This window comes from Pristiophorus japonicus, chromosome 1, assembly GCF_044704955.1.
Source record: "Pristiophorus japonicus isolate sPriJap1 chromosome 1, sPriJap1.hap1, whole genome shotgun sequence".
NCBI classification, from domain to species: domain Eukaryota; kingdom Metazoa; phylum Chordata; class Chondrichthyes; family Pristiophoridae; genus Pristiophorus; species Pristiophorus japonicus.
The window spans coordinates 295,911,188-295,935,973 of record NC_091977.1 but is presented as its reverse complement, the minus strand read 5'-3'; the positions used below and the strand labels follow the sequence as shown (position 1 = coordinate 295,935,973).

Sequence of the window (24,786 nt, the reverse complement as noted above, 5' to 3'; positions counted from 1 at the left end):
AATAAACTAATACCAAGTGTCTGGAATGTTGTTGACTGGAATTCTCGCAGTGGTTTAACAAGTGGTTATCCCTTTATTTGCAGACATAAGCCACTTGTTTGAGCAACATTACCACAATTGTCCTGTTGCAGGAGATGTGTGTTGTGAAATGAGAATTGCACATTCTTCTGCTCTTGGTGCAGTGCCAGACTGCATGTTTATTACTGTGCCTCACTATTCTTGAAGCTAAGAGGAAGAGTTGGAATAATGCAATTAATGTAAACTTACATTTGAATACAACAAATTCCCTAAGTTTAAAAAAAAATTGAAAAACCAATGATCCCACCAAAGTTGAAAGGATGCATTCTTTTTTTCAAATCCCTCCATGGCCTCACCCTTCCCTATCTCTGTAACCTTCTCCAGCCCAACAACTCTCTGAGATCTCTGCACTCCTCCAATTCTGGCCTCTTGAACATCCCTGATTTTAATCGCTCCAGCATTGTCAGCCGTGCCTTCAGCTGCCGAGGTCTAAGCTCTGGAATTCCCTATCTAAACCTCTTCGCCTCCCCTCCGCCCCTACCCCCCACCACCAATCTCCTTTAAGATGCTCCTTAAAACTCTTTGACCAAGCTTTTGGGAAGAAAAACACTATAAGTGGAAATATGAAAATTGTGATTAGATGATGAACCCGTGTGTGTGTTTAAAGAGAGTGAAGACTGTAGGAGGACGGAAAACATTTAACTCCTCTGCTGAGCCATTAAGGGGAATATTTGAAGGAAGATGGTAAAGCTACAAAATAACAGATGTTTGCAAACTCTCAGTTTTGTGGAGGAGACTGAGGGAGGTAGCGAATGTGGCAAAAGCAAAGTTTTTGTCTTGAGAGTGGATGGATTGCATTTTATTGAAATGTATATATTTTTGCACATTAGAGGGGTTTATTTAATAGAATATAAAGGAATACTGCAGAGCAGATTCACCAAAATTATTTAATTCATCTGGATGCCTGTAGCTATTCATTAGCTGGTATTTTTGATCTCCCTGTCCCCGTTGTACAAGGTGATCTATCAATGCTAATGCCTGATGCACATTCCAGGACTATTCCTATTTCAATGCCGATGTCCAATCAACATTTTATTTCAGCAATGTAGATCGCTCCCTAAGGGCCATGCTTCCATACCTTTCAAACAACTTAGTGCTGAAACGAGTGAAGCCCTGGAAATGGCATATTGACACTCCAAAATCAGCATGCCTGATGTAGGATAACTGCGACTGTCCCAGGATGTAGGTGGCTGTTGGAATAATAAACCTGAGATAATCTTTATATAGAGGATGGGTTTATAGGGCTAGACTTTCCACTTTCAGGCTGAGGCCGAAAAAAAATGGGCCTTGTTCCAGCGATGTTGGACCTATCGCCCGTGCTGATCAGCGGCTCAAGGCCCATTTTTTTTTTTTTGCGATTTTCCACTCGGCCTTAGCCCAGCGATGTCAAATAGGCGATGTCATTTCTCGGCGATCTCCTGATCGCCCAAAGAAAACTGAAGTGAATGAAAAAAAAAAGCTTCCCTAGCAACGCATTACTGCGCATGTGCAGGTTGATTTTTTTTCAGGTTGATGCTTCTTCCTGCGTTTTGAGAGGTCAAGGGTCTTCACACATGCTCAGAAGCTCTGGGTGGGTCTGGGGGGGAGGGGGGTGGAGGAGAGAGAGAGAGAGAGAGAGAGAGAGAGAGAGAAAAAGAAAGGAGAAAGGAGAAAGGAAGCAGGTCAGAAAGTCTTATCCAAATTACAGATAAATTTAAAGAATGGAGGGAGGTGCAGGAAAGAGAAGGGCCAAACCCTTCAGCGAAGAGGCAAATGAGGCCCTCGTAAATGCTGTCCGCTCCAAGTCGGAGGATCTGACACGGGGTGGGCAGGGGAAACCTCCACCCCGTGCATGTCGAAGGAATTGGTCAGAAATAGCCGACATAGTCACACCAGCCTCCAATGAAACTTGCACACTGGACCAGTGCCGCAAACGGTGGAACAGCCTACTGGCAGCTGCGAGAGTAGTTGAAATTTATATTTATGTATTATTTAATGATCTAAATAGTAACTAGAATCTGCAATGTTATTGGGTTACATTTAAACACAACTAAATTTTACGCAACCCAGCGTAAAGTTAAATGCTCGCTTGTTCACATGTTACCATTACTTAACTGTTCCCTTTCCATTCTTTCTGAAATGGTCACTTGTTGTCATGACTGAAATGGTCACTTGTTGTCATGACTGAAATGGTCACTTGTTGTCATGACTGAAATGATCACTTGTTGTCGTGACTGAAATGATCACTTGTTGTCGTGACTGAAATGATCACTTGTTGTCGTGACTGAAATGATCACTTGTTGTCGTGACTGAAATGATCACTTGTTGTCGTGACTGAAATGATCACTTGTTGTCGTGACTGAAATGATCACTTGTTGTCGTGACTGAAATGATCACTTGTTGTCGTGACTGAAATGATCACTTGTTAGCGTGACTGAAATGGTCACTTGTTGTCGTGACTGAAATGATCACTTGTTGTCGTGACTGAAATGATCACTTGTTGTCGTGACTGAAATGATCACTTGTTGTCGTGACTGAAATGATCACTTGTTGTCGTGACTGAAATGATCACTTGTTAGCGTGACTGAAATGGTCACTTGTTGTCATGACTGAAATGGTCACTTGTTGTCGCGACTGAAATGGTCACTTGTTGTCGTGACTGAAATGATCACTTGTTGTCGTGACTGAAATGATCACTTGTTGTCGTGACTGAAATGATCACTTGTTGTCGTGACTGAAATGATCACTTGTTGTCGTGACTGAAATGATCACTTGTTAGCGTGACTGAAATGGTCACTTGTTAGCGTGACTGAAATGGTCACTTGTCATGACTGAAATGGTCACTTGTTGTCGTGACTGAAATGATCACTTGTTGTCGTGACTGAAATGATCACTTGTTGTCGTGACTGAAATGATCACTTGTTGTCGTGACTGAAATGATCACTTGTTGTCGTGACTGAAATGATCACTTGTTAGCGTGACTGAAATGGTCACTTGTTAGCGTGACTGAAATGGTCACTTGTCATGACTGAAATGGTCACTTGTTGTCATGACTGAAATGATCACTTGTTGTCGTGACTGAAATGATCACTTATTGTCGTGACTGAAATGGTCACTTGTTAGCGTGACTGAAATGGTCACTTGTTGTCATGACTGAAATGGTCACTTGTTGTCATGACTGAAATGGTCACTTGTTAGCATGACTGAAATGGTCAGTTGTTGTCATTACTTAATTGGCCATTTGTTCTGTAAAATCTTCATTTCTTGTAACGTTTTGGGGATTTTGAGGGAAGGGTGGGTTGGTGCGGGGGCTGGGGGCCTCGAGGGAGGGTGTTGTTCATTAGTTCTTTGTTAATAAAAAAAAATTTCTGCAACTTTTGAACCTTCTCTCTTACTGACATAAGTTTTACAACATACAGTTCTTCATGCAGATTTGTTTGTTTATTCTGTTTCCCCACGGAATATCATTAAATAACTTCACTATGTAAAAGCTATTTAATAAATAATTCCAATATATGCATAAATAAGATGATAATACCTATTTATGTTCCCTGTCCCAAATTTCTGAGTACAATTTGCATCAATTTTACTCTCTAAATAACTCAGAACAATTCGCCCTTCCTCAGAGGCTAAAAATGGCGTCCGTAGTGCTCATTTCCCTCTCTAAGGCCCTGAAAAAGCAACTATTTTTGAGCACCCTTTTGGGCCTTGCATCGGCCCAGTGAAGTGCATGCTAAGTGCTGAAACTTGGGATGGGCCTTGTGTGGGCGATCATTTGGGCGATCATCTCAGCGATCAAAGTGAAAACTTGGGGGCCTATTTTTCACGCAATATTTTGCGCCTAGTTTCCACTTTTTGCTCAAAATGGACGATAGAGGTCCATTTTGGGCCATAGATGGGCCTTAGATGGGCGATATGAAGTGGAAAGTCTAGCCCATAATGTGTTATTATTTCAGGGCAGGATCATGAATGTAATTTTTATGAGCCTTCCTGTGGAACTCCCTTTAAGCAAACAGCTGAATTTATACAAAGGCAGCATTGTGTTCTTGAAGCATTTTGTTCACTTCTCTCATGAGCTTATGCTGAAGCATCGTTCCTTGGTGAGACTTGCATCTTGCCCAAGTTGTTAGTCTTCATTTGAGGCAGGCTTGATGGACCAAGCTTGTCGTTTCTTGTCTGTCAATTTTGTATGCTGGTATTTGTGACCTGGACTGTGAGTGTTCATCGGCCAATGATCATAGATGGCATCACAACCTGATCCTGTCCTTACTTGGTGGCCACGTAATGTGTGCTTTTCAGCAAGAATCACTGAATATTGATCAGGAGTGGGGACCCTGATTGATGTCTTCACCCAGGCTCACTGAGGCCGATTGTAGTAGCCCGACTGTTGCCCTAGCTGAGATTAAGTATTTTAGCACAGATCAAATTTGGGACCTTCCCGACCTCTGATTTATTACCACACCTGGGCTGCATTTTTCCACTGATGATCTCTCCTTCCCTTCTCTTCTGAAGGCTTTGACTCCAGCTCCATAGATACTTTGCCCAAATGGCCATTCTTTAAGTGTGAGCTGATAGCATGAATGTCCTATCCTCACCTATATCCACACATGTGCACTTCCAGTAGGGGTTGCTGGATAACTACTAGGAGCAGAAATCTTGGCAAATTTTTCCCTTCCTCCACCTAGGGGTGTTGAGATCAATTGCATGACTTATTGCAGTCTGCATGACTTAGCTGTTCCTGCCGTTACCATCTGGGCCATCAGGTAGCCTGATGTTCCTGCTGACCTTTCATTTCACCATTTTATTACAGTGCTGATATCTTATAGAGTAGATACTGTGAACTGTAAATTGATAGGCTCTTAATTTAGCCAATGCTGATTTTAAATTAGACTTCGAATATTCATTTGTGTTTAATTTGCACACCTAATTCCACAAGGGTCAGTTTTCTAATTTAAAGCAAAAATATTCAGAAATTCAAAATTAAACCTAACTGTTTGTCCAGAAATGGTCTAAAATGTGATGGGTGATTGCTTTTCTTAACTTGAATCAAGCTTTGTAACAGCATGGTTATTTGCACATGACCACTCTCAGCGGAACAGGGGTAGTCTGTAGTTTTGGTGTTGGTTTACCCATCTTTGTTTTACAATTCTTGGAGAAGTGCGGCTGAGGTTGGTCAGATCCTGAGGACCTCCAGAGTTAGCCATGATCCGTGTTGGTAATGCATGTCTATCAGTGCACAAGAGGCATCCAGGCAGTCCAGAAAGTTTGCCGGCAACTTTTGAGTTCATCTGCTTTTTAAAAAAAAAGAAATACTTTCATTTCTATAGCGCCTTTCATGACCTCAGGACGTCCCAAAATTCTTTACTTTTGAAGTGTAGTCACTGTTGTAATGTAGGAAACACGGCAGTCAATTAGCACACAGCAAGCGCCCACAAACAGCAATGAGGTAATGACCAGATCATCAGTTTTAGTGATGTTGGTTGAGAGGTAAGTATTGGTCAGGGCACCATGGGAGATCTCCCCTCCTCTTCTTCGAAATAGTGCCATGCAATCTTTTATTTCCACCTGAGAGGGCAGACGGGGCTTCGGTTTAACATCTAATCTGAAGGACGGCACCTCCGATAGTGCAGCACTCCCTCAGTACCGCACTGGGAGTGTCAGCCTAGATTCTGTGCTCAAGTTTCTGGAATGGGACTTGAACCCACAATGCTCTGACTCAAGTGAGTGCTACCACTGAGCCATGGCTAACATAGATAAGTGTCAAGTCTTCCAGTTCCGACTAGTTCTAAACAAGAATTTCTTGTTGCAAAAGAACTAATTTCTGATTGGCTTTCTAGACAGGATTTGCTTGTGCAGGTTGTCGTTGCCGTTGTAGTCATTGCCTTTCAAGACTACAGCTGGCGTCCACATTAATTAATTTAAATTATACAAGAGTAAGAATCGGCTAGATGTTAGATGGTTCTTATCCCCTTCCATATAAATAAACTGATACAGGGTGTGATTTTAAAACAAACTAATACACAGGATGTGTTGATAGCTGGGAGCATTAATGCTGTCAATGCCAAAAGATACATTACAGTTGGCCCAATATTCTGGGCTAGTGGGACGGGGAAGAATGGATTTCTGCTTTTGATCAGTGTCTAATAATCTCTGTTGGAAAGTGGGCATATATGGACATTTGCAGGATTAGGATTGTTGAGGTAACACTTCAGAGACTGGACCACGTCCGGGTGAAATGCGCCCGTGCTGTCTCAGTTGCTTTTCAACCGAGACCACCTCTGGTCTTCTAATGGAGTTGAGTCAGGAAGGTCTTAATTCAACATCAGGTCTTTCTTTCTCGAGCATATGGTACGGAAAGCCTCTCTCGACCACTCGAGGTGGAGCACTCTGCAGAATACAGAAATGGCTACATTCTTATACCTTTCTTGGTCCCTGTGCATGTGCTCCTGGTAGCGGTCCCCAGGGCATGGCTCACATTCTTTCTCCTTGATTATATTATAGTTACGTATCTATCGATAGTCGAAGGTTCTTGGCTTGCTTTTAATCCATTTAGTACGTCTAGCTTATTTACCTTGTTTGCCCACCTGACTCCACATTCTTGAGCCGTTACAACAGAAATAGCAACAATGGCAATTTGTTAATTAGATCAGTATCCAGTCTGCATTCTGCAACTAGATCAGTATTTCCCTGACCACTTTCTTGATTGAATTTCCATCATGCTATTTTCCTACAACAATCCCCTTTTTTGGCCCTTGGTCAGCCCGACCTAAGGTGGCCAACCTATTTACACCCAACATGGCTCCATTACTACCCATCTAGGCACTCGCTATGCTGGCCAGACGTGCGGTTTGTAGGGTAATATCGGGGTCATGCTACTTGTACCTGTTCCTGGTTTCCCGTCTCTTCTTCCCCTTTTTTTCCCCCCTAATTTTTTCTAAGTTTCAATTTTCTTCAATTTTCCCCAGCATTTCATACTTCTCACTCATCTGACTTCTAATCTGGCTAGCTAATGTCTGTGCTTGCCGCTTTCCACATCTCATACGGCAATCAATTAACAATATTATTACTAGTACACATTATACCACCACTAATATGTGGGATGCAACTCGAATCCACGGGTGAATATTAATGTCAAGTCCAAAATTCCAAATATCTTCCCACCACATACTGTCTCGGAGGTCGTCTTCGGTTGTCTTCTTCAATTCCTTTTTTCTTTAATGACATGGTAGTAGTTAACAATAGTCTGAATCCGATTCCTCAGTAACTTCAGGTGCTCCTTCAGATGTGGAATCAGCGCCATCGTTGGGGCTATGAACCAGCTCACATCACCCAGTCCACCATCAGCATGTATGGTAACGTTCAGTACCTTCCATATGTGGACAATGTGCTCTCTGCCAATAACTGTGGGGAAACTGTGGCTTAAAGCAAAAGCTTGAGTTTTCAACCACATATATCGCAATACTGTACATGAAGGCGGTTTCGCTCGTGGTCACACAATATTCTCTCTCGTCGCGAGATGCAACAAGGGTTTCATGGTATGTCAATACCCGGATCTTGACGGTACAGTTTAGCGCCTGGGCGAACTTGCATTTATCCTTATTTCCCGTACCGACCAGGTGTGGACAGACAACTGTGGTACCACAAATGTGATAACAACTTAAATCCACTCCCACCGTCTCGTTGCTCACGATTGTAGCATACTGATGAGATTGGAAGTGCCGTATCAGGAATTCGACCTGTACCACTCCCACATTTTCCATGGCCCACAGAGGGGCCGGCTTCTGTCCGTCTAACTAGGGTACTGCTAGTACTATCCCCAGTACTCCACTTGCGGGTGATTGCATGCCTCTTTTATATTATATACCTTGGTCGTGGCCCGCAAGATGCAAGCTTCCGTTTGGTTCTTGCTGCCTTCCTGATTCCCCCTGTCCGTGAGGTTTCGATTTGATATTCAATTTGGTACTTCCCTGTGGTTAATCTGCCTCAGGTTATTCCTAATATCCTCTACTAACCATGTTGCGGTACATGTTACATGTTGGAGTGCGACCTTGTTGGACTGAGGCATTTTGTAATTGGTCAGTTACTTGATTTATGGCCCGGGCGTATGCCTCTAAAACTATCACCTGGTCTCCTAATAATCTCCCTACCTCTTCTATCTGAGCTGCACTCTGTTGTATCTCACTACTCTGTGTCCATAAGCCTCAAAACCTGGCCCTCAGGTCATCTAGATCATACTGGACCTCGGCATCATCAAAAGAATTAACAGTAGAGATCCCAGTGTTGTATTCTGTTGTAATACCCCTCCTAACCCTTGATCTCCCCTTGTTTCTTCCTTGCTTCTAATAGAACTCGCTTCTTCATAGTCTAATACATATTTCGTATGTGGTCTGGGCACTAATCGGGCCATTCTAGCTTGGTTAGGTTTATTACTGCTTGCACCGTTCGGTATGGTACATTAGAATACAGCTGTTTTCCCATATTTCCTCCATGAACCCAGTAAAAGTCAGGGTAACTGAAGTGCAACCCACACATATCTGCTCCCACTTGGTTACGTTCAAATACCCTTGTTTATATGGCACATGTTTCGTCACGGAGTATATCAGTATCGGGTAACCGTCTGTGTCTGTGTTGGTGTGTTTAACTTCTGCCTCTCTGCGAGCATCCCGTGGGTTACGGCCAGTATTAATATCGTTAAGGCGAACGTCCTGTGGATATCAAAACACACGCGAATCTGTTGATTTTCAAAGGTTAATTGCTGGGGTTAGTGTCGCATTGTTCACCAGGCCGCCATTGCGCCATGGAGCTTTCCGAAACAAAATAGTTAAGCGAGCTGCTGTTTGCCTTCCTGCTGGTAAAAACAGAAGGTGAGTCATGAGGTTTAACCTGAGACCAATGTTACCATCGCTCTTTTCTCTGCATTTCTACGCATGCGCATGTATCACTAGTCATTATTACCTCGTATGAATTCAATTCAGTTCCGTCAGAATTTTATGTTTCTATAAGATCCCCTCTCATTTTTCTAAACTCCAGTGAATACAGGCCCAGTTGATTCAGTCTCTCCTCATATGTCAGTCCTGCCATCCCGGGAATCGGTCTGGTGAACCTTCGCTGCACTCCCTCAATAGCAAGAACGTCCTTCCTTAGATTAGGAGACCAAAACTGAACACAATATTTCAGGTGAGGCCTCACCAAGGTCCTGTACAACTGCAGTAAGACCTCCCTGCTCCGATACTCAAATCCCCTAGCTATGAAGGCCAACATGCCATTTGCCTTCTTCACCGCCTGCTGCACCTGCATGCCAACCTTCAATGATTGATGTACCATGACACCCAGGTCTCGTTGCACCTCCCCTTTTTCTAATCTGCCGCCATTCAGATAATCTGCCTTCATGTTTTTGCCACCAAAGTGGATAACCTCTCATTTATCCACATTATACTACATCAGCTATGCATTTGCCCACTCACCTACCCTGTCCAAGTCACCATGCAGCCTCTTAGCATCCTCCTCACAGCTCACACCGCCACCCAGCTTAGTGTCATCTGCAAACTTTGAGATATTACTCTCAATTCCTTCATCTAAATTATTGATGTATATTGTAAATAGCTTGGGTCCCAGCACTGAGCCCTGCAGCACCCCACGTCAATGCCTGCCATTCTGAAAAGGACCAGTTTATCCCAATCTCTGCTTCCTGTCTGCCAACCAGTTCTCTATCCACGTCAATACATTACCCCCAATACCATGTGCTTTAATTTTGCACACCAATCTCTTGTGTGGGACCTTGTCAAAAGCCTTTTGAAAGTCCAAATACACCACATCCACTGGTTCTCCCTTGTCCACTCTACTAGTTACATCCTCAAAAAATTCTAGAAGATTTGTCAAGCATGATTTCCCTTTCATAAATCCATGCTGACTTGGACCGATCCTGTCACTGCTCTCCAAATGTGCTGCAATTTCATCTTTAATAATTGATTCCAACATTTTCCCCACTACCGCTGTCAAGCTAACCGGTCTATAATTACCCGTTTTCTCTCTCCCTCCTTTTTTAAAAAGTGGTGTTACATTAGCTACCCTCCAGTCGATAGGAACTGATCCAGAGTCGATAGACTGTTGGAAAATGATCACCAATGCATCCACTATTTCTAGGGCCACTTCCTTAAGTACTCTGGGATGCAGACTATCAGGCCCCAGGGATTTATCGGCATTCAATCCCATCAATTTCCCAACACAATTTCCTGATTAATAAGGATTTCCTTCAGTTCCTCCTTCTCGCTAGACCCTATTTCTGGAAGGTTATTTGTGTCTTCCTTCGTGAAGACAGAACCAAAGTATTTGTTCAATTGCTCTGCCATTTCTTTTATAAATTTCCCATTATAAATTCACCTGATTCTGACTGCAAGGGACCTACATTTGTCTTCACTAATCTTTTCCTCTTCACATATCTATGGAAGCTTTTGCAGTCAGTTTTTATGTTCCCAGCAAGCTTCCCCTCATACTCTATTTCCCCCCCTCCTAATTAAACCCTTTGTCCTCTTCTGCTGAATTCTAAATTTCTCCCAGTCGTCAGGTTTGCTGCTGTTTGTTGCTGCCTGACCTGCTGAGATTTCCAGCATTTTCTGTTGTTATAATTGTTTATATAATTCCGTAGCCCAGCCCTTCCCTATTTCTGTTATTGCCTTAGACACTGCCGTTTTAAGCGTCCGGTTTGTTCTTTCCACTATCCCAGAGCTCTGTGGGTGATACGGGATGTGAGACTTTTGTTTTACTCCCAATAGAGTGCAAGCTTGTTTCAGGGCCATTGTCCATCGATGACTCAATTTACCCTGACCTTTCATATAATCCTTTCACTACGTATTCCCTACGGTCTCATTTTACTTGTTCTGATATGGCTGCCTTAATCCATTGGAATGTGGCATCATGGTAATTTAGATATTTTATTATTCCCCCAACATTTAAATATTTTTTCACTCATCCTGGGACCCCCTGCGCTAAATATTATTCCCTTTTCTTCCTTGCCCTTACTTTGGATGCCCCACCATTCCCTTTGCCTGGCTGGACTGTTGTTGGGACTCCAGCCTTTTTCATTTTCTCAATCAGTTTCTTATTCTTCTCCACTATAAATTTAGTTATGGACCCATCTGATCCCCAATCTTCTCCTCCTGTGGCCATGTCCTGTACCTTTGGCCTGTCTTTACAGTAATTTGGACCTTCCTGTTCCTCTCCCCAGTCCATCGAGTCTAAAGTACTCTCCCACCTTTCGCCAATCCAAGGCTTGCTGTAGCGCGATGAGTTCCGCTGCTTGTGCAGAACACCCTGTTCCTAATCTTCCCGGTTCTTATTTTAACCCTCCTTTTATCAGTTAGGGCCCAACTAGCTTTGAATTCGCATCCCAGCCACCTCTTGGATCCATCTACAAACAAGGCTCTCACATCTTCTCCCTCCAGTTCCACTTCCTGTTCCAATTGATTTATGTGTGCCTCTTTTCTTTTGATTCTATCTTTAAATTGTGTATCTGTGTTACTAACAGTGTCTGTGCCTTACTGCCCTCAGTGGTTTGTTTAGTGGCTTCTCCCAGACACTTGGCGGTGTATCCATAACGCTGGCACAAGATTATTCTGACGGCATTGCCTGTGATGCTACCTCCTTTGTTTAGCTGATCCCAAAATGCTCCATGTTGGGATGGTGTGTCCAGTCCGGATCCCACCCCGATTTCTTCATTTTAGTCTCGGTCTTCTCATACCTTTTTCTTAGGGTCTTGGTTAGACTTTCGTCCCCCTTACCTTTATCCTTTACTGCCATTTTGTCCTGCCAGTTTAACTCTACTGTGCCTGGTGCCTTTTTGCACCCAAGTAAATGCATCCACTTACTGCCTGAGCGACTGCCTTCCCCGACTGCTCTTGTCCTATATTTCTGTAGTGCGTCCAAACCTAACGAACACTCATTTAGGCTCTAGTAAGTATTCAAAAATGACTACTTACCCCCAATGATCTGTCCGCTCAGGTCGCCAGCTTGGAAATCCTGCCGATTATGCCATCTGTCGCGTTAACACTTCAGAGACCAGACCTTGTCCGGGTAAAATGCGCCCGTGCTGTCTCAGTTGCTTTTCAACCAAGACCACCTCTGGTTCTTCGAATGAGTCGAGTCGGGTAGGTCTTAATTCAACATCAGGTCTTTCTTTCTCGAGCGTATGGTATGGAGAGTCTCTCTCGACCACTCGAGGTGGAGCACTCTGCAGAATACAGAAATGGCTACATTCTTATACCTTTCTTGGTCCCTGTCCATGTGCTCCTGGGGGCGGTCCCCAGGGCGTGGCTCACATTCTTCTTGATTATATTATAGATATGTATTTATCGATAGTCGAAGGTCCTTGGTTTGCTTTTAATCCATTTAGTACGTCTAGCTTATTTACCTTGTTTGCCCACCTGACTCCACATTCTTGAGCCGTTACAACAGAAATAGCAACAATGGCAGTTTGTTAATTAGATCAGTATCCTGTCTGCATTCTGCAAATAGATCAGTATTTCCCTGACAACTTTCTTGATTGAATTTCCATCATGCTATTTTCCTACAACAATCCCCTCTTTTGGCCCTTGGTCAGTCTGACCCAAGATGGCCAACCTATCTACACCCATCATGACTCCGTTACTACCCATCTAGGCACTCGCTATGCTGGCCAGACGTGCGGTCTGTAAGGTAATATTGGGGTCATGCTCCTTATACCTGTTCCTGGTTTCCTGTCTCTTCCCCCTTTTTTCCCCCTAATTTTTTCTAAGTTTGCATACTTCTCTTCAATTTTCCCCAGCAACATTTCATACTCCTCACTCATCTGACTTCTAATCTGGCTAGCTAATGTCTGTGCTTGCCGCTTTCCACGTCTCATACGGCAATCAATTAACAAGCGGTTAACTCCTAGGGGCTGAAATTGGTGGACAAAATGACCGCGGACTGCGGACATACCACCCAAAATCGCGAAATTGATCAAAAAAATACCGACATACCGCCCGGCGGGAAATTCATCAGCGACATACCGCCGGGTGATATACATACCATCCGCCCACACGGAGCACCTTACAGACTGCCCATAAGTCCAACTTTGGTAGCATTCTGCCGACATACCATCGGAGTTGCACACCGTCTGAAAAAAGGTGGTTTTATGCCGATGGTATGTCGGCGGTATGTAAACTACAATGTTCCTTACCCCACCGGGCGATCTGTTCCTCCTCCCCCCTCCCCCCCCCCTCCCCCCGGCGATCTGTTCCTTCCTCCCCCCGGCGATCTGTTCCTTCCTCCCCCCTCTCCCTCCCCCGGCGATCTGTTCTTTCCTCCCCCCTCTTCTCCCCCCGCCCCCCGGCGATCTGTTCCTCCCCTCCTCCCCCCCCACCCCCCGAGAGATCTAATTTCCCCCCCCCCCCCCCCATTCAAAATAGAGATGAGGAGGAATTTCTTCTCTGAGGGTCGTGAATCTTTGCAATTCTCTACCCCAGAGAGCTGTGGAGGCTGGGTCATTGAGTATATTTACGGTGGAGATAGACAGATTTTTGAACGATAAGGGAATAAAGGATTATGGAGAGCGGGCGGGGAAGTGGAGCTGAGGCCAGGATCAGATCAGCCATGATCTTATTGAATGGCGGAGCAGGCTCGAGGGGCCAAATTGCCTACTCCTGTACCTATTTCTTATGTTCTTATAATGTTCTTATAATGGACATGGGATTCACTTTTGGGAAAAGCTGGTGCCACTAAATTTGAGAATATCTAGAGCAAACACAAAATTTGTAACAGAAATTTGTAAAAGAAATCATGTAAAAGTTAATCAGTTTGTTGGCTTCCAGTTGGCCTCATCTCACTCGAGTGATTATCAGTTTGCCTTCTGGAAGATAGGAGAAAAGCACATAAGAACATAAGAAATAGGAACAGGAGTAGGCCATACGGCCCCTTGAGCCTGCTCCGCCATTCAATAAGATCATGGCTGATCTGATCTTGGACTCAGCTCCACTTCCCCGCCCACTCCCCATAAACCCCTTATCCCTTTATCGTTTAAAAAAACTGTCTATTTCTGTCTTAAATTTATTCAATGTCCCAGCTTCCACAGCTCTCTGAGGCAGAGAATTCCACAGATTACAATCCTCTGAGAGAAGAAATTTCTCCTCATCTCTGTTTTAAATGGGCAGCCCCTTATTCTAAGATCATGCCCTCTAGTTCTAGTCTCCCCCATCAGTGGAAACATCCTCTCTGCATCCACCTTATCAAGCCCCCTCATAATCTTATACATTTCGATAAGATCACCTCTCATTCTTCTGAATTCCAATGAGTAGAGGCCCAACTTACTCAACCTTTCCTCATAAGTCAACCCCCTCATCCCTGGAATCAATCTAGTGAATCTTCTCTGAACTGCCTTCAAAGCAAGTATATCCTTTTGTAAATATGGAAACCAAAACTGCACGCAGTAATCTAGGTGTGGCCTCACCAATACCTTTATATAGCTGTAGCAAGACTTCCCTGCTTTTATACTCCATCCCCTTTGCAATAAAGGCCAAGATACCATTGGCCTTTCTGATCACTTGCTATACCTGCATACTATCCTTTTGTGTTTCATGCACAAATACCCCCAGGTCCCGCTGTACTAGCACTTTGCAATTTTTCTCCACTTAAATAATAACTTGTTCTTGGATTTTTTTCTGCCAAAGTGCATGACCTCACACTTTCCATTATACTCCATCTGCCAAATTTTTGCCCACTCACTTAGCCTGTCAATGCCCTTTTGCAGATTTTTTGTGTCCTCCTCACACATTGCTTTTCCTCCCATCTTTGTATCGTCAGCAAACTTGGCTACGTTACACTCAGTCCCTTCTTTCAAGTTGTTAATATAGATTGTAAATAGTTGGGGTTCCAGCACTGATTCCTGCGGCACCCCACTAGTTACTGATTGCCAACCAGTGAATGAACTATTTATCCCGACTCTGTTAGTTAGCAAATCCTCTATCCATGCAAATATATTACCCCTAACCCTGTGAACTTTTATCTTGTGCAGTAACCTTTTATGTGGCACCTTGTCAAATGCCTTCTGGAAATCCAAATACACATTCACTGGTTCCACTTTATCCACCCTGTTCGTTACATCCTCAAAGACTTCCAGCAAATTTGTCAAACATGACTTCCCTTCATAAATCCATGCTGACTCTGCCTGACCGAATTTGCTTTTCCAAATGTCCTGCTACTGCTTCTTTAATAATGGACTCCAACATTTTCCCAACCACAGATGTTAGGCTAACTGGTCTGTAGTTTCCTGCTTTTTGTCTGCCTCCTGTGTGGGATCATGATATCCAATACACACAATGGAGAATAATAATATTGTGGTCTCCAGGCATACTATTGTTTGAGTAGATATTATTGAATAAATATACTCCTAATTGTAGGGGACACAAGTTTTGTTTATGGGAGTGATTGGAGATTCTGAATCTGAGACTATCGAGTGAGATTTGTAACAGTCGGGGATTTATTTGAGATTAAGTTTACTGGTGGCCGTACCTTCAGCTGCCTAGACCCTAAACTCTGGAATTTCTTCCCTAAACCTCTCCACCTTTCTACCACACTCTCCTCCTTTTAAGATGCTCCTTAAAACCTACCTCTTTCACTTGTCCTAATATCTCCTTATGTGGCTCGTAGTCAAATTTTGTTTCTGTGAAGCCCCTTGGGATGTTTTTACTACGATAAAGGCTTTATAAATGCACGTCGTTGTTGTTTCCTGCACCAGCCTAGATTTTTGATCAAGTCACTCTGAAGACTTGAGCATATAATCTAGGCTGACACTCCAGTGTAGTACTGAAGGGGTGCTGCACTGTCGGAGAAACCGTCTTTTGGATGAGACGTTAAACAGAGGCCCTGTCTGTGTTCTCAGGTGGATGTAAAAGATTCCATGACACTATTTTGAAGAAGAGCAGGGGAGTTCTCCTCAGTGCCCTGGCCAATATTTATCCCTCAATCAACATCTTTTATATTTAAAAAAAAAACAGATTATCTGGTCGTTGTCATATTGTTGTTTGTGAAACCTGACTGCCCCATTTTCTCCATTATAACTACACTTCAAACAGTACTTCATTGGCTATAAAGCGCTTTGGGGCATCATGAAGTTGTGAAATGCATTACAGAAATGTGTTTCTTTTTACACAGTACTTGCATACGTATGTATCTGAGCTAACGCTGTAATATTTTATTTATTTTAGTTGAGACGATATTTTGGGAACAATTTTGTGCCACATTTTCCACCTAAGAACTATCTTGTACAAACGGAGTCTATGGCTGAAGAAAGAAGACTTCAGTTGCAGCAGTATCTTCAGAAAGGTAGGCCTATCAAGTTGATTCCAGAGAAAACCCCATAATCTTGATGGGCCGGTCTTTAAAAGATTAAACCCATTCTTTTATACAAGTGACTCATTGGCTCAAACAAGTACATGCAGCAGTGCTTCTGGGCAAAGAGGGGAGGAATATCAGCCAGTGTTCCTGTTTCTAATGCTGACACACACACTACTGCATTGGGGGGTGACGGTATGTGAATGTTGGGTGAGAACAGAATCATTTTTTCTTCTTTTCCTCCAGTCCCAATCCATGTAAATATCCTGCTGATACGTGCTCTCGAAGCTACATATGAAGAATTATCACCTGGGAAAGGCACAGGAGAGCTCCTGAAATCCCAGCAACTTCAAAAGCAATAAAAATATTTAAACAGTGGTAATGGTGCTTTACTAGAAGCAAATGCTAACATCTTTTCAAATTGAGAATGGGAATGAAACATAGATTCAGTCCCGAAATTGAAGCTGCTTTTATATTGCTCTCGTGCCTCTGGGTCTCACTGAGTGGGCATCAGTCAGCTCCAAATATTGACAACAATGGGCTAGGATCATGAAACCCTACACTAGATTTCTCAGGGAGCCTTCATTTCTGCTGGTCGTAGGAATTTCTGCTGTTACTGAAACATTCGTACTAAGCAGCCAGTGTGGCTTTGCCTTTTGTAAGTTCTTACAATTTGACCTCCTTCTAACAAAACCGTGCTTCCAGTACCAAAGCAATTTCCATGTCCAGGCCTGTGTCTCCTGTGAACTGGAACTTGTATACCTTTTGTGTGGCGTGAAGGGGTTGGAGGATTTTTAAAAGTACCTTTTTTTCCATTTACACATTAGAAAGAGGTAAAGGATGGCACTATACTTTCTTGATCACTCCTATGAGTGGAAAAACACTACAATGACCGACCACATATTGGAAGCATATTTATTGTAAACTTATACAGAGCAAAATAAACCCACAAAGAGGAATACAGTACTTAATCTTCACTGGTAAATTTCTGACATTGAAGCATTTTGCAACTCTTAGTACGCACTTGTGTGAATAAAGGACTTTGTGGATTTCCATCTCCCCGTTGTGATGTGAAGCTAAACAGTTAAAGGACCAAAACCTTACTGTACCTATCTCAACCTGTTACGTGTGTAAACATTGTAACTGTGTAAGAGGGCGCAAGGGTCACCTGCACATCTCGTGCAAGGGAGTATAACAGGTTGTCTGCCATGCTGCTTAGGCATTCTGGAGTTGTAGTAAAGAGACTAAGGTCACATCAGTTTTAGCTCAGTATTCAGTCTTGTGGAGTTCTTCCATACTTAACAATTGGCGACGAGTAAAAGATTACGAACTTTCACGCGGTCATGGCTGCCGTTGGTATTTTAGAGAGATTTGTAGCGGGTGATGATTGGGAAGCCTTCGTTGAGCGTCTCAACCAGTACTTCATGGCCCACGAGCTGGATGGGGACGATAAAGCAATCAAGCGCAGGGCGATTCTCCTCACCGTGTGTGGGTCCACAATATACGGCCTCATCAAGAATCTGCTAGCACTGGAGAAACCAGTGGAGAAGACATATACAGAATTGTGTACGCTGGTTCGGAACCACCTCAAGCCGAAGGAGAGCGTCTTAATGGCCAGCTATCGCATCTACACGCACCACCGCTCAGAGCGTCAGGACATGGCGAGTTATGTCGCCGACCTGCGATGCCTTGCGGGAACTTGCGAATTTGCTGGATTTTTAGGGGAAATGCTACAAGACTTTTTTGTGCTTGGCATCAGCAAGCTGCTGTCCGCTGATTCCCTAGACCTGAGCAAGGCCATCACGATAACCCAGACATTCATATCCATGAGTGATAATATCAGACGGATATCTTCCCAGCATCGAAGCTCTCCAGCAAGTACTGTGCATAAAATAACGTCGCTAGCAGGCAGAACTGCATATGGCAGGGCCTACACGTCTGAAGCTGCAAGACCTAGGATGACTCAGAGTCCGCCATCAGGCATGAATACAAATCCATTATCACCATGTTGGCGCTGCGGGGGTAATCATCGAGCCCATCAATGTCGATTCAAGCACTACGTGTGCAAAGACTGCGAAACAATGGGGCACCTCCAGTGAATGTGCAAGGGTGCTGCGACTCACCACGTGGCAGAGTCAGCAGAGAATGATCGATCTGGCATGGATCACGCTGAGCAAACAAGAAAGGCAACTCAACCCGAGGAAGAAGTGTATGGGGTACACACCTTACCACCAAGAGCTCTCCTATCATGCTGAAAGTCAAATTGAACGGTATTCCGGTATCCATGGATTTGGACATGGGGTGGGGGGGGGGGAGACAGTCAATTATGAGCCAGAAGGCTTTTGAGAAACTGTGGAGCAACAAGGCACAAAGGCCCAAACTGAGCCCGATTCAGACAAAGCTGCGCACCTACACCAAAGAGCTCATACCGGTCATTGGCAGTGCAGCAGTTAAGGTATCGTACGATAGAGCTGTGCATGATTTATCACTGTGGATTGTACCAGGCGATGGCCCAATGCTACTCGGCAGAAGCTGGCTGGGAGAGATTCGATGGAACTGGGACGACATCAAAGCACTATCTTCAGTGGATGATGCCTCGTGTGCCAAGTGTGAGCAAGTTTCCATCGCTATTTCAACCAGGCATCGGCAACTTCACAGGCGCCAAAGTGCAGATCCATCTAGACTCCGATGCAAGGCCAGTTCATCACAAGGCTCGAGCGGTTAAATATATGATGAGGGAGAAAGTCGAGATCGAACTGGACAGACTTCAATGAGAGGGAATCATATCACCAGTCGAGTTCAATGAGTGGGCCAGTCCGATTGTTCCGATGGCATGGTCAAAATCTGCGGAGTCTACAAGGTAACGATCGACCGAGTCTTGTTACAAGACCAGTACCCGCTACCCAAGGTGGATGACCTATTCGCAATGTTAGCTGGGGGGAAGTCGTTCACCAAGTTGGACCTAACCTCCGCCTACATGACACAGGAGCTGGCTGAATCATCGAAAAGATTGACGTGCATCAACATGCACAAAGGACTGTTTATATACCACACGTGCCCTTTTGGGATTCACTCAGCTGCTGTCATTTTCCAGAGGAACATGGAGAGTCTGTTGACATCGGTTCCGCGCACCGTTGTGTTTCAAGACGACATCCTGATCACCGGTCGTGACACCACCGAACACCTGCACAACCTGGAAGAGGTTTTAAGTCGACTAGACAGAGTGGGACTCAGGCTGAAACGCTCCAATTGTGTTTTCCTGGCACCAGAGGTCGAATTTTTGGGGAGAAAGATTGTGGCAGGCGGCATCAGACCCATGGATTCAAAGACAGAGGCCATCAAGAATGCACCCAGACCACAGAATGTGATGGAGCTGCGTTCGTTCCTGGGACTCCTCAACTATTTTGGTAACTTTCTACCTGGGTTATGCACTTTGCTGGAACCGTTGCACATGTTGCTACGTAAGGGTGACGACTGGGTTTGGGGTAAATGTCAAGAGACAGCCTTTGAGAAGACCAGAAACCTACTTCGTTCTAATAACTTACTTGTACTGTGTGACCCGTGTAAACGACTAGTGCTGCATTTTCATATGGGGTCGGCTGTGTGTTACAGCAAACCAATGTATCGGCAAACTTCAACCAACTGCATACGCTTCTAGAAGTCTGCCTAAGGCTGAAAGAGCCTACAGTATGGTCGAGAAAGAGGCGTTAGCATGTGTATATGGGGATAAGAAAATGCACCAATACCTATTTGGACTTCGGTTTGAGCTTGAAACCGATCACAAACCGCTCATTTCGTTGTTTTCAGAAAACAAAGGTATAAACACCAATGCTTCGTTCCGCATCCAAAGATGGGCACTAACATTGTTCGTCTATGTTTCCGCCACAGACCAGGCACGGAGAACTGTGCTGATGCCCTCAGTCGGCTACCATTGCCCACTACCGGGGTGGAAATGGCGCAGCCCGCAGACTTGCTTCTGGTCATGGATGCTTTTGAGAGCGAGTGGTCACCCGTCACTGCTCGCCAGATCAGGACCTGGACCAGCCAGGATCCTGTGCTATTACTTGTAAAAAGTTGTATACTCAATGGGAGCTGGTCGGTTGTTCCCGGGGAAATGCAAGATGAAATTAAGCCGTTTCACCGACGCAAAGATGAAATATCCATCCAGTCGGATTGTCTCTTATGGGGTAACCGCGTGGTTTTGCCAAAAAAAGGCAGGGAAACGTTTATACGCGACCTACACAATACCCACCCAGGCATAGTCATGATGAAGGCTATAGCCAGGTCGCATGTTTGGTGGCCCGGCATTGAATCAGACTTGGAGTCATGCGTACACTAGTGCAACACATGCTCACAATTAAGCAATGCACCAAGGGAGGCTCCATTGAGTCTGTGGTCATGGCCTTCCAAACCGTGGTCCAGAATCCACGTAGATTTTGCTGGCCCCTTTCTCGGAAAGATGTTTTTAGTTGTAGTGGACGCTTACTCTAAATGGATTGAAATGCGTAATCATGTCATCCAGCACATCCACTGCAACCATTGAAAGCCTCCGGGCTATGTTCGCCACCCATGGCTTGCCTGACTTCCTTGTCAGTGACAATGGACCGTGTTTCACCAGCTCGGAATTCAACGAATTTATGACCCGCAATGGCATCAATCATGTCAGGTCTGCCCCATTTAAGCCCACATCCAACGGTCAAGCGGAACGGGCTGTCCAAACTATCAAGCAGAACTTGAAATGCGTGACGGAAGGCTCCTTGTAGGCCCGCTTATCTCGAGTTCTGCTCAGCTACCGGAGGCGACCCCATTCGCTCACTGGGGCTCCCCCTGCAGAATTGTTAATGAAGAGAACACTCAAAACCAGGCTCTCCCTAGTCCACCCGGATCTAAATGATCATGTGGAAACCCGGCGTCACCGGAAAAACATGTAACACGATCGCGCGGCTATATCACGTGACATTGATGTTAACGACCCTGTGTTTGTCCTTAATTACGGTCATGGTCCTAAATGGGTCGCTGGCACTGTCTTGGCCATGGAGGGGAATAGAGTGTTTATAGTTAAACTATTGAATGATCAAACGTGCAGAAAGCATTTGGATCAGACCAAACTGCGGTTCACCGACAACCAGGAACAACCTGAAGAAGACATCACCATCATCGATCCACCAACACACACCCAACCAGCAATCGACCTCTCTGTCAAGCAAGAGGATGAACCCACCATTCCCAACAGTCCTGTCAAACCAGCCGCGCCACAGTGCAGCAATGGTCCGACCAACTCACCCAGGCCAGAGTTTGAACTCAGACGATCAACCAGGGAGCGTAGGGCTCCAGAGCGTCTCAACTTGTGAATCATTTGTATCGAAGACTTTTGGGGGGAGTGATGTTATGTATGTAAACATTGTAACTCTATAAGACTTTCCACCAGAGGGCGCAACTGTTGGAGGCCCAAGGGTCACCTGCACACCTCGTGCAAGGGAATATAAAAGGTTGTCTGCCATGCTGCTTAGGCACTCTGGAGTTGTATTAAAGAAACTAAGGTCACATCAGTTTTAGCTCACAGTACTCAGTCTTGTGGAGTTCTTCCATACTTAATACATCCCAAGAGATCTTTAGATACCGAACTGCCAATGATGCCAAATCGATGGAAGGAGATACTTGCAACCCCTATTAATAATCACTGATAATTATTAATAACCCAATGCTAAAATTTCAAATGAAAAGAGATAATTTAGAAGTATAAGACAAACTTGCAGAATGGGTGTGTAAATGTCAAATGAATTTCCATATAGATAAATTTGAGGTGATGCATTTTGGTAGGTGGAATAAGGAGGCCGCAAACACCTGGGAAAATATGAGTCTGAATGGGGTAGAGGAGCAAAGGGATCTTGGGGTACAGATTCACAAATCATTAAAAGTAACAACGCAGGTTCACAAAGCCATAAAAATGCAAACAAAGCACTGGGGTTCATTTCTAGAGAAAGAGAATTCAAAAGCCGAGAAGTTATGTTGAACCCGTATAGAACCTTGGTCAGACCATTCTTGGAGTACTTGCGCAATTCTGGCCTCCATATTACAAACCAGGCATAGAAGCACTAAAAGTGCAAAAAAGATTTACAAGGATGATACCAGAGCTGAGATAGTACAACTGTCAGGAAAGACTGAACCGGTTAGGGCTCTTTTCTATAGAAAAGAGACGATTAAGGGGTGATCTGATAGAGGTCTTTAAAATCATGAAGAGTTTTGGGTAGATGTAGTGGAGATGTTTTCACTTGCGGGGGAGACCAAAACTAGGGGCTATAAATATAAGCTAGTCACTAACAAATCCAATCAGGAATTCTGGAGAAACGTCTTAACTTGCAGAGTGGTGAGAATGTGGAACTTGCTACCACATGGAGAGGTTGATGGGAATAGCGTAGATGCATTTAAAGAGAAGTTAGATAAGTACATGAGGGAGGAAGGAGTAGAAGGATATGTTGCTAGGGTGAGAATGAAATAAGATTGGAGAAGGCTTATGTGGAGCATAAACGCTGGCATAGACCTGTTGGGCTGAACAGCCCGTTTCTGTGTTATGTAATAATATGCATGTAGCAGTACGATCAGCTCTGTTTGCAGAGGATATCGGAGTAGGGCAGATATCATTACTGATGACACTTGTATGCTATAGCCCAAGTTCATTGATTTGATTTTTAATGTAAATTGCATGATATATCATGAGAAATAGCAGGAAGTAAGAAGCTTGGAAACTCTTACAGGTTGAGCGTCCAAAATCCAGAGACCCGAGATTCAGAATGTTCTGGAATCTGAACCCCGGTCCAATCTATGGCAGCGTCGTCCAGAATCCAGAAAATGTTCCGGAATCCAGACATTTTTTTTTAATCGATTACCACTGCGAGTTGGGTCCAAGGAGGGGGAAAACACTCGCAAAAAAAAATTCCAAAAAAAATTCACAAAACATTCATCAAACCCTTACCGTACTAAATGACTGAAAAAGAATTTAAAAAATAAAAACTTTAACTTACCTTTATTGCAGGTATTCAACGCAGGTATTTCCCAGAACCTCCGCTCCTTCCCGTCGCTGCCCCCTACTGCTTTTCCATCACCGCGGACGCCCCTGTTCTGCCGCCGCTGCTGACCCTCCCCCGCTCCGACGCCCCCTACCCCGGGCGTTTCCAGATTCGGGATTGGGAAACAAGTACCGAAATCAGGAAATAACCAGAACGGTCTTGGTCCCGAGATTTCTGGATTTCCGGATTTCGGACGCCCCACCTGTAATAACATTTATGGCCGCTTGAAGCTGTGCTGAAGAGGGCTTGTGCTGCTACTTTTTAGTGTGAACAACCTCTCTACTGGTTTTCTGTTTGTGCTACAAAGGCTTTAGTAATACAGCTTGTAAGTGAGATCTATCTGAATATACTGTACAGAACCTGGGGGAACAAGTGTGCTTGACTAATGGACACTATAAGTAGAGGCTTTGAATTTGAAGTGCCTATACTTTTTCTTTCTGCTGATTATACTTTTTGATACAATTCACCTAGATGAGTGCAATTCCTCAAAACCCAATGTGAAATTTACAACCCATGCGTATTTAGAGGTTTTCCTTAAGCTGTTGAATGCGCCTTGTTATTTTTCAAAGGAATGCAGTTCTTCAATTTTTATGAACATTTTTTATTTTAGCAACCTGTAAATACATCTCTAATGTTCGAGGTGCAAGTCTGATGGGTACTTGTCAACTCTAGTTTTATAATCAAGATGAGAAAGAAACAAAACCAGCCGCTGAACATTTATGTTCTTTTACAGTTGGGGAGGATCCTGCTATATCTGTCAGTGAAATATTCACCACATTATTAAAGAATGCACAACAGGTAGGGAATGATTTCAATTTTCCTAATCCTGAATTAGCACATTGTAAGATCACAGTAGCTATATACACTGTACTGCACTTGAGTATGTACCCTTTTTTAATGCAGTTTTAACGAAAGGATTTTCTCCCACATTCACGCTATCGCAAAACACTATTCCTTGGATGACCTACCATGCAGCATTTTTGTTTTACTAAAACCAGTAATCTGATTTCCATAAAGAAGTTCAAGTATGAATGTCATTAGAGACTGGAATTGAAGTGCAAATCTTCTAGGCGAGTTCTGTACTGATATATTTTAGTTCTAGGGTTTTTTCCACTGCATGGGTTTTAGATCTCATGCTTCGGGTGCTAGGCATGTGCAGGGGAGCATTATTAAACAATGCATGTCACCCTATCTCTTATTGCCAAGTTTTAACTGGACACATCACTTTATGTCAGTGCTGGTTTGCACCAACTCAAGTTCATTTTATCAATCCCAACAAACTGCTTATTTCCTTACAATCAGCACAATGGAGGGAGGA

The 24,786-nt window shown here is 44.0% G+C and overlaps 1 protein-coding gene across 2 annotated transcripts in view; it reads left to right on the top strand.

Moving 5' to 3' along the window:
• LOC139271027 (sorting nexin-31-like) overlaps positions 1-24,786 on the top strand; it is a 118,989-nt gene that overhangs the window by 6,719 nt on the left and 87,484 nt on the right. For both annotated transcript variants that reach the window (XM_070888483.1, XM_070888482.1), the window contains exons 3-4: positions 16,275-16,392; positions 24,202-24,266. In XM_070888483.1, coding sequence (XP_070744584.1) covers positions 16,275-16,392; positions 24,202-24,266 — 183 coding nt within the window. The remainder of the gene's footprint in view (positions 1-16,274; positions 16,393-24,201; positions 24,267-24,786) is intronic.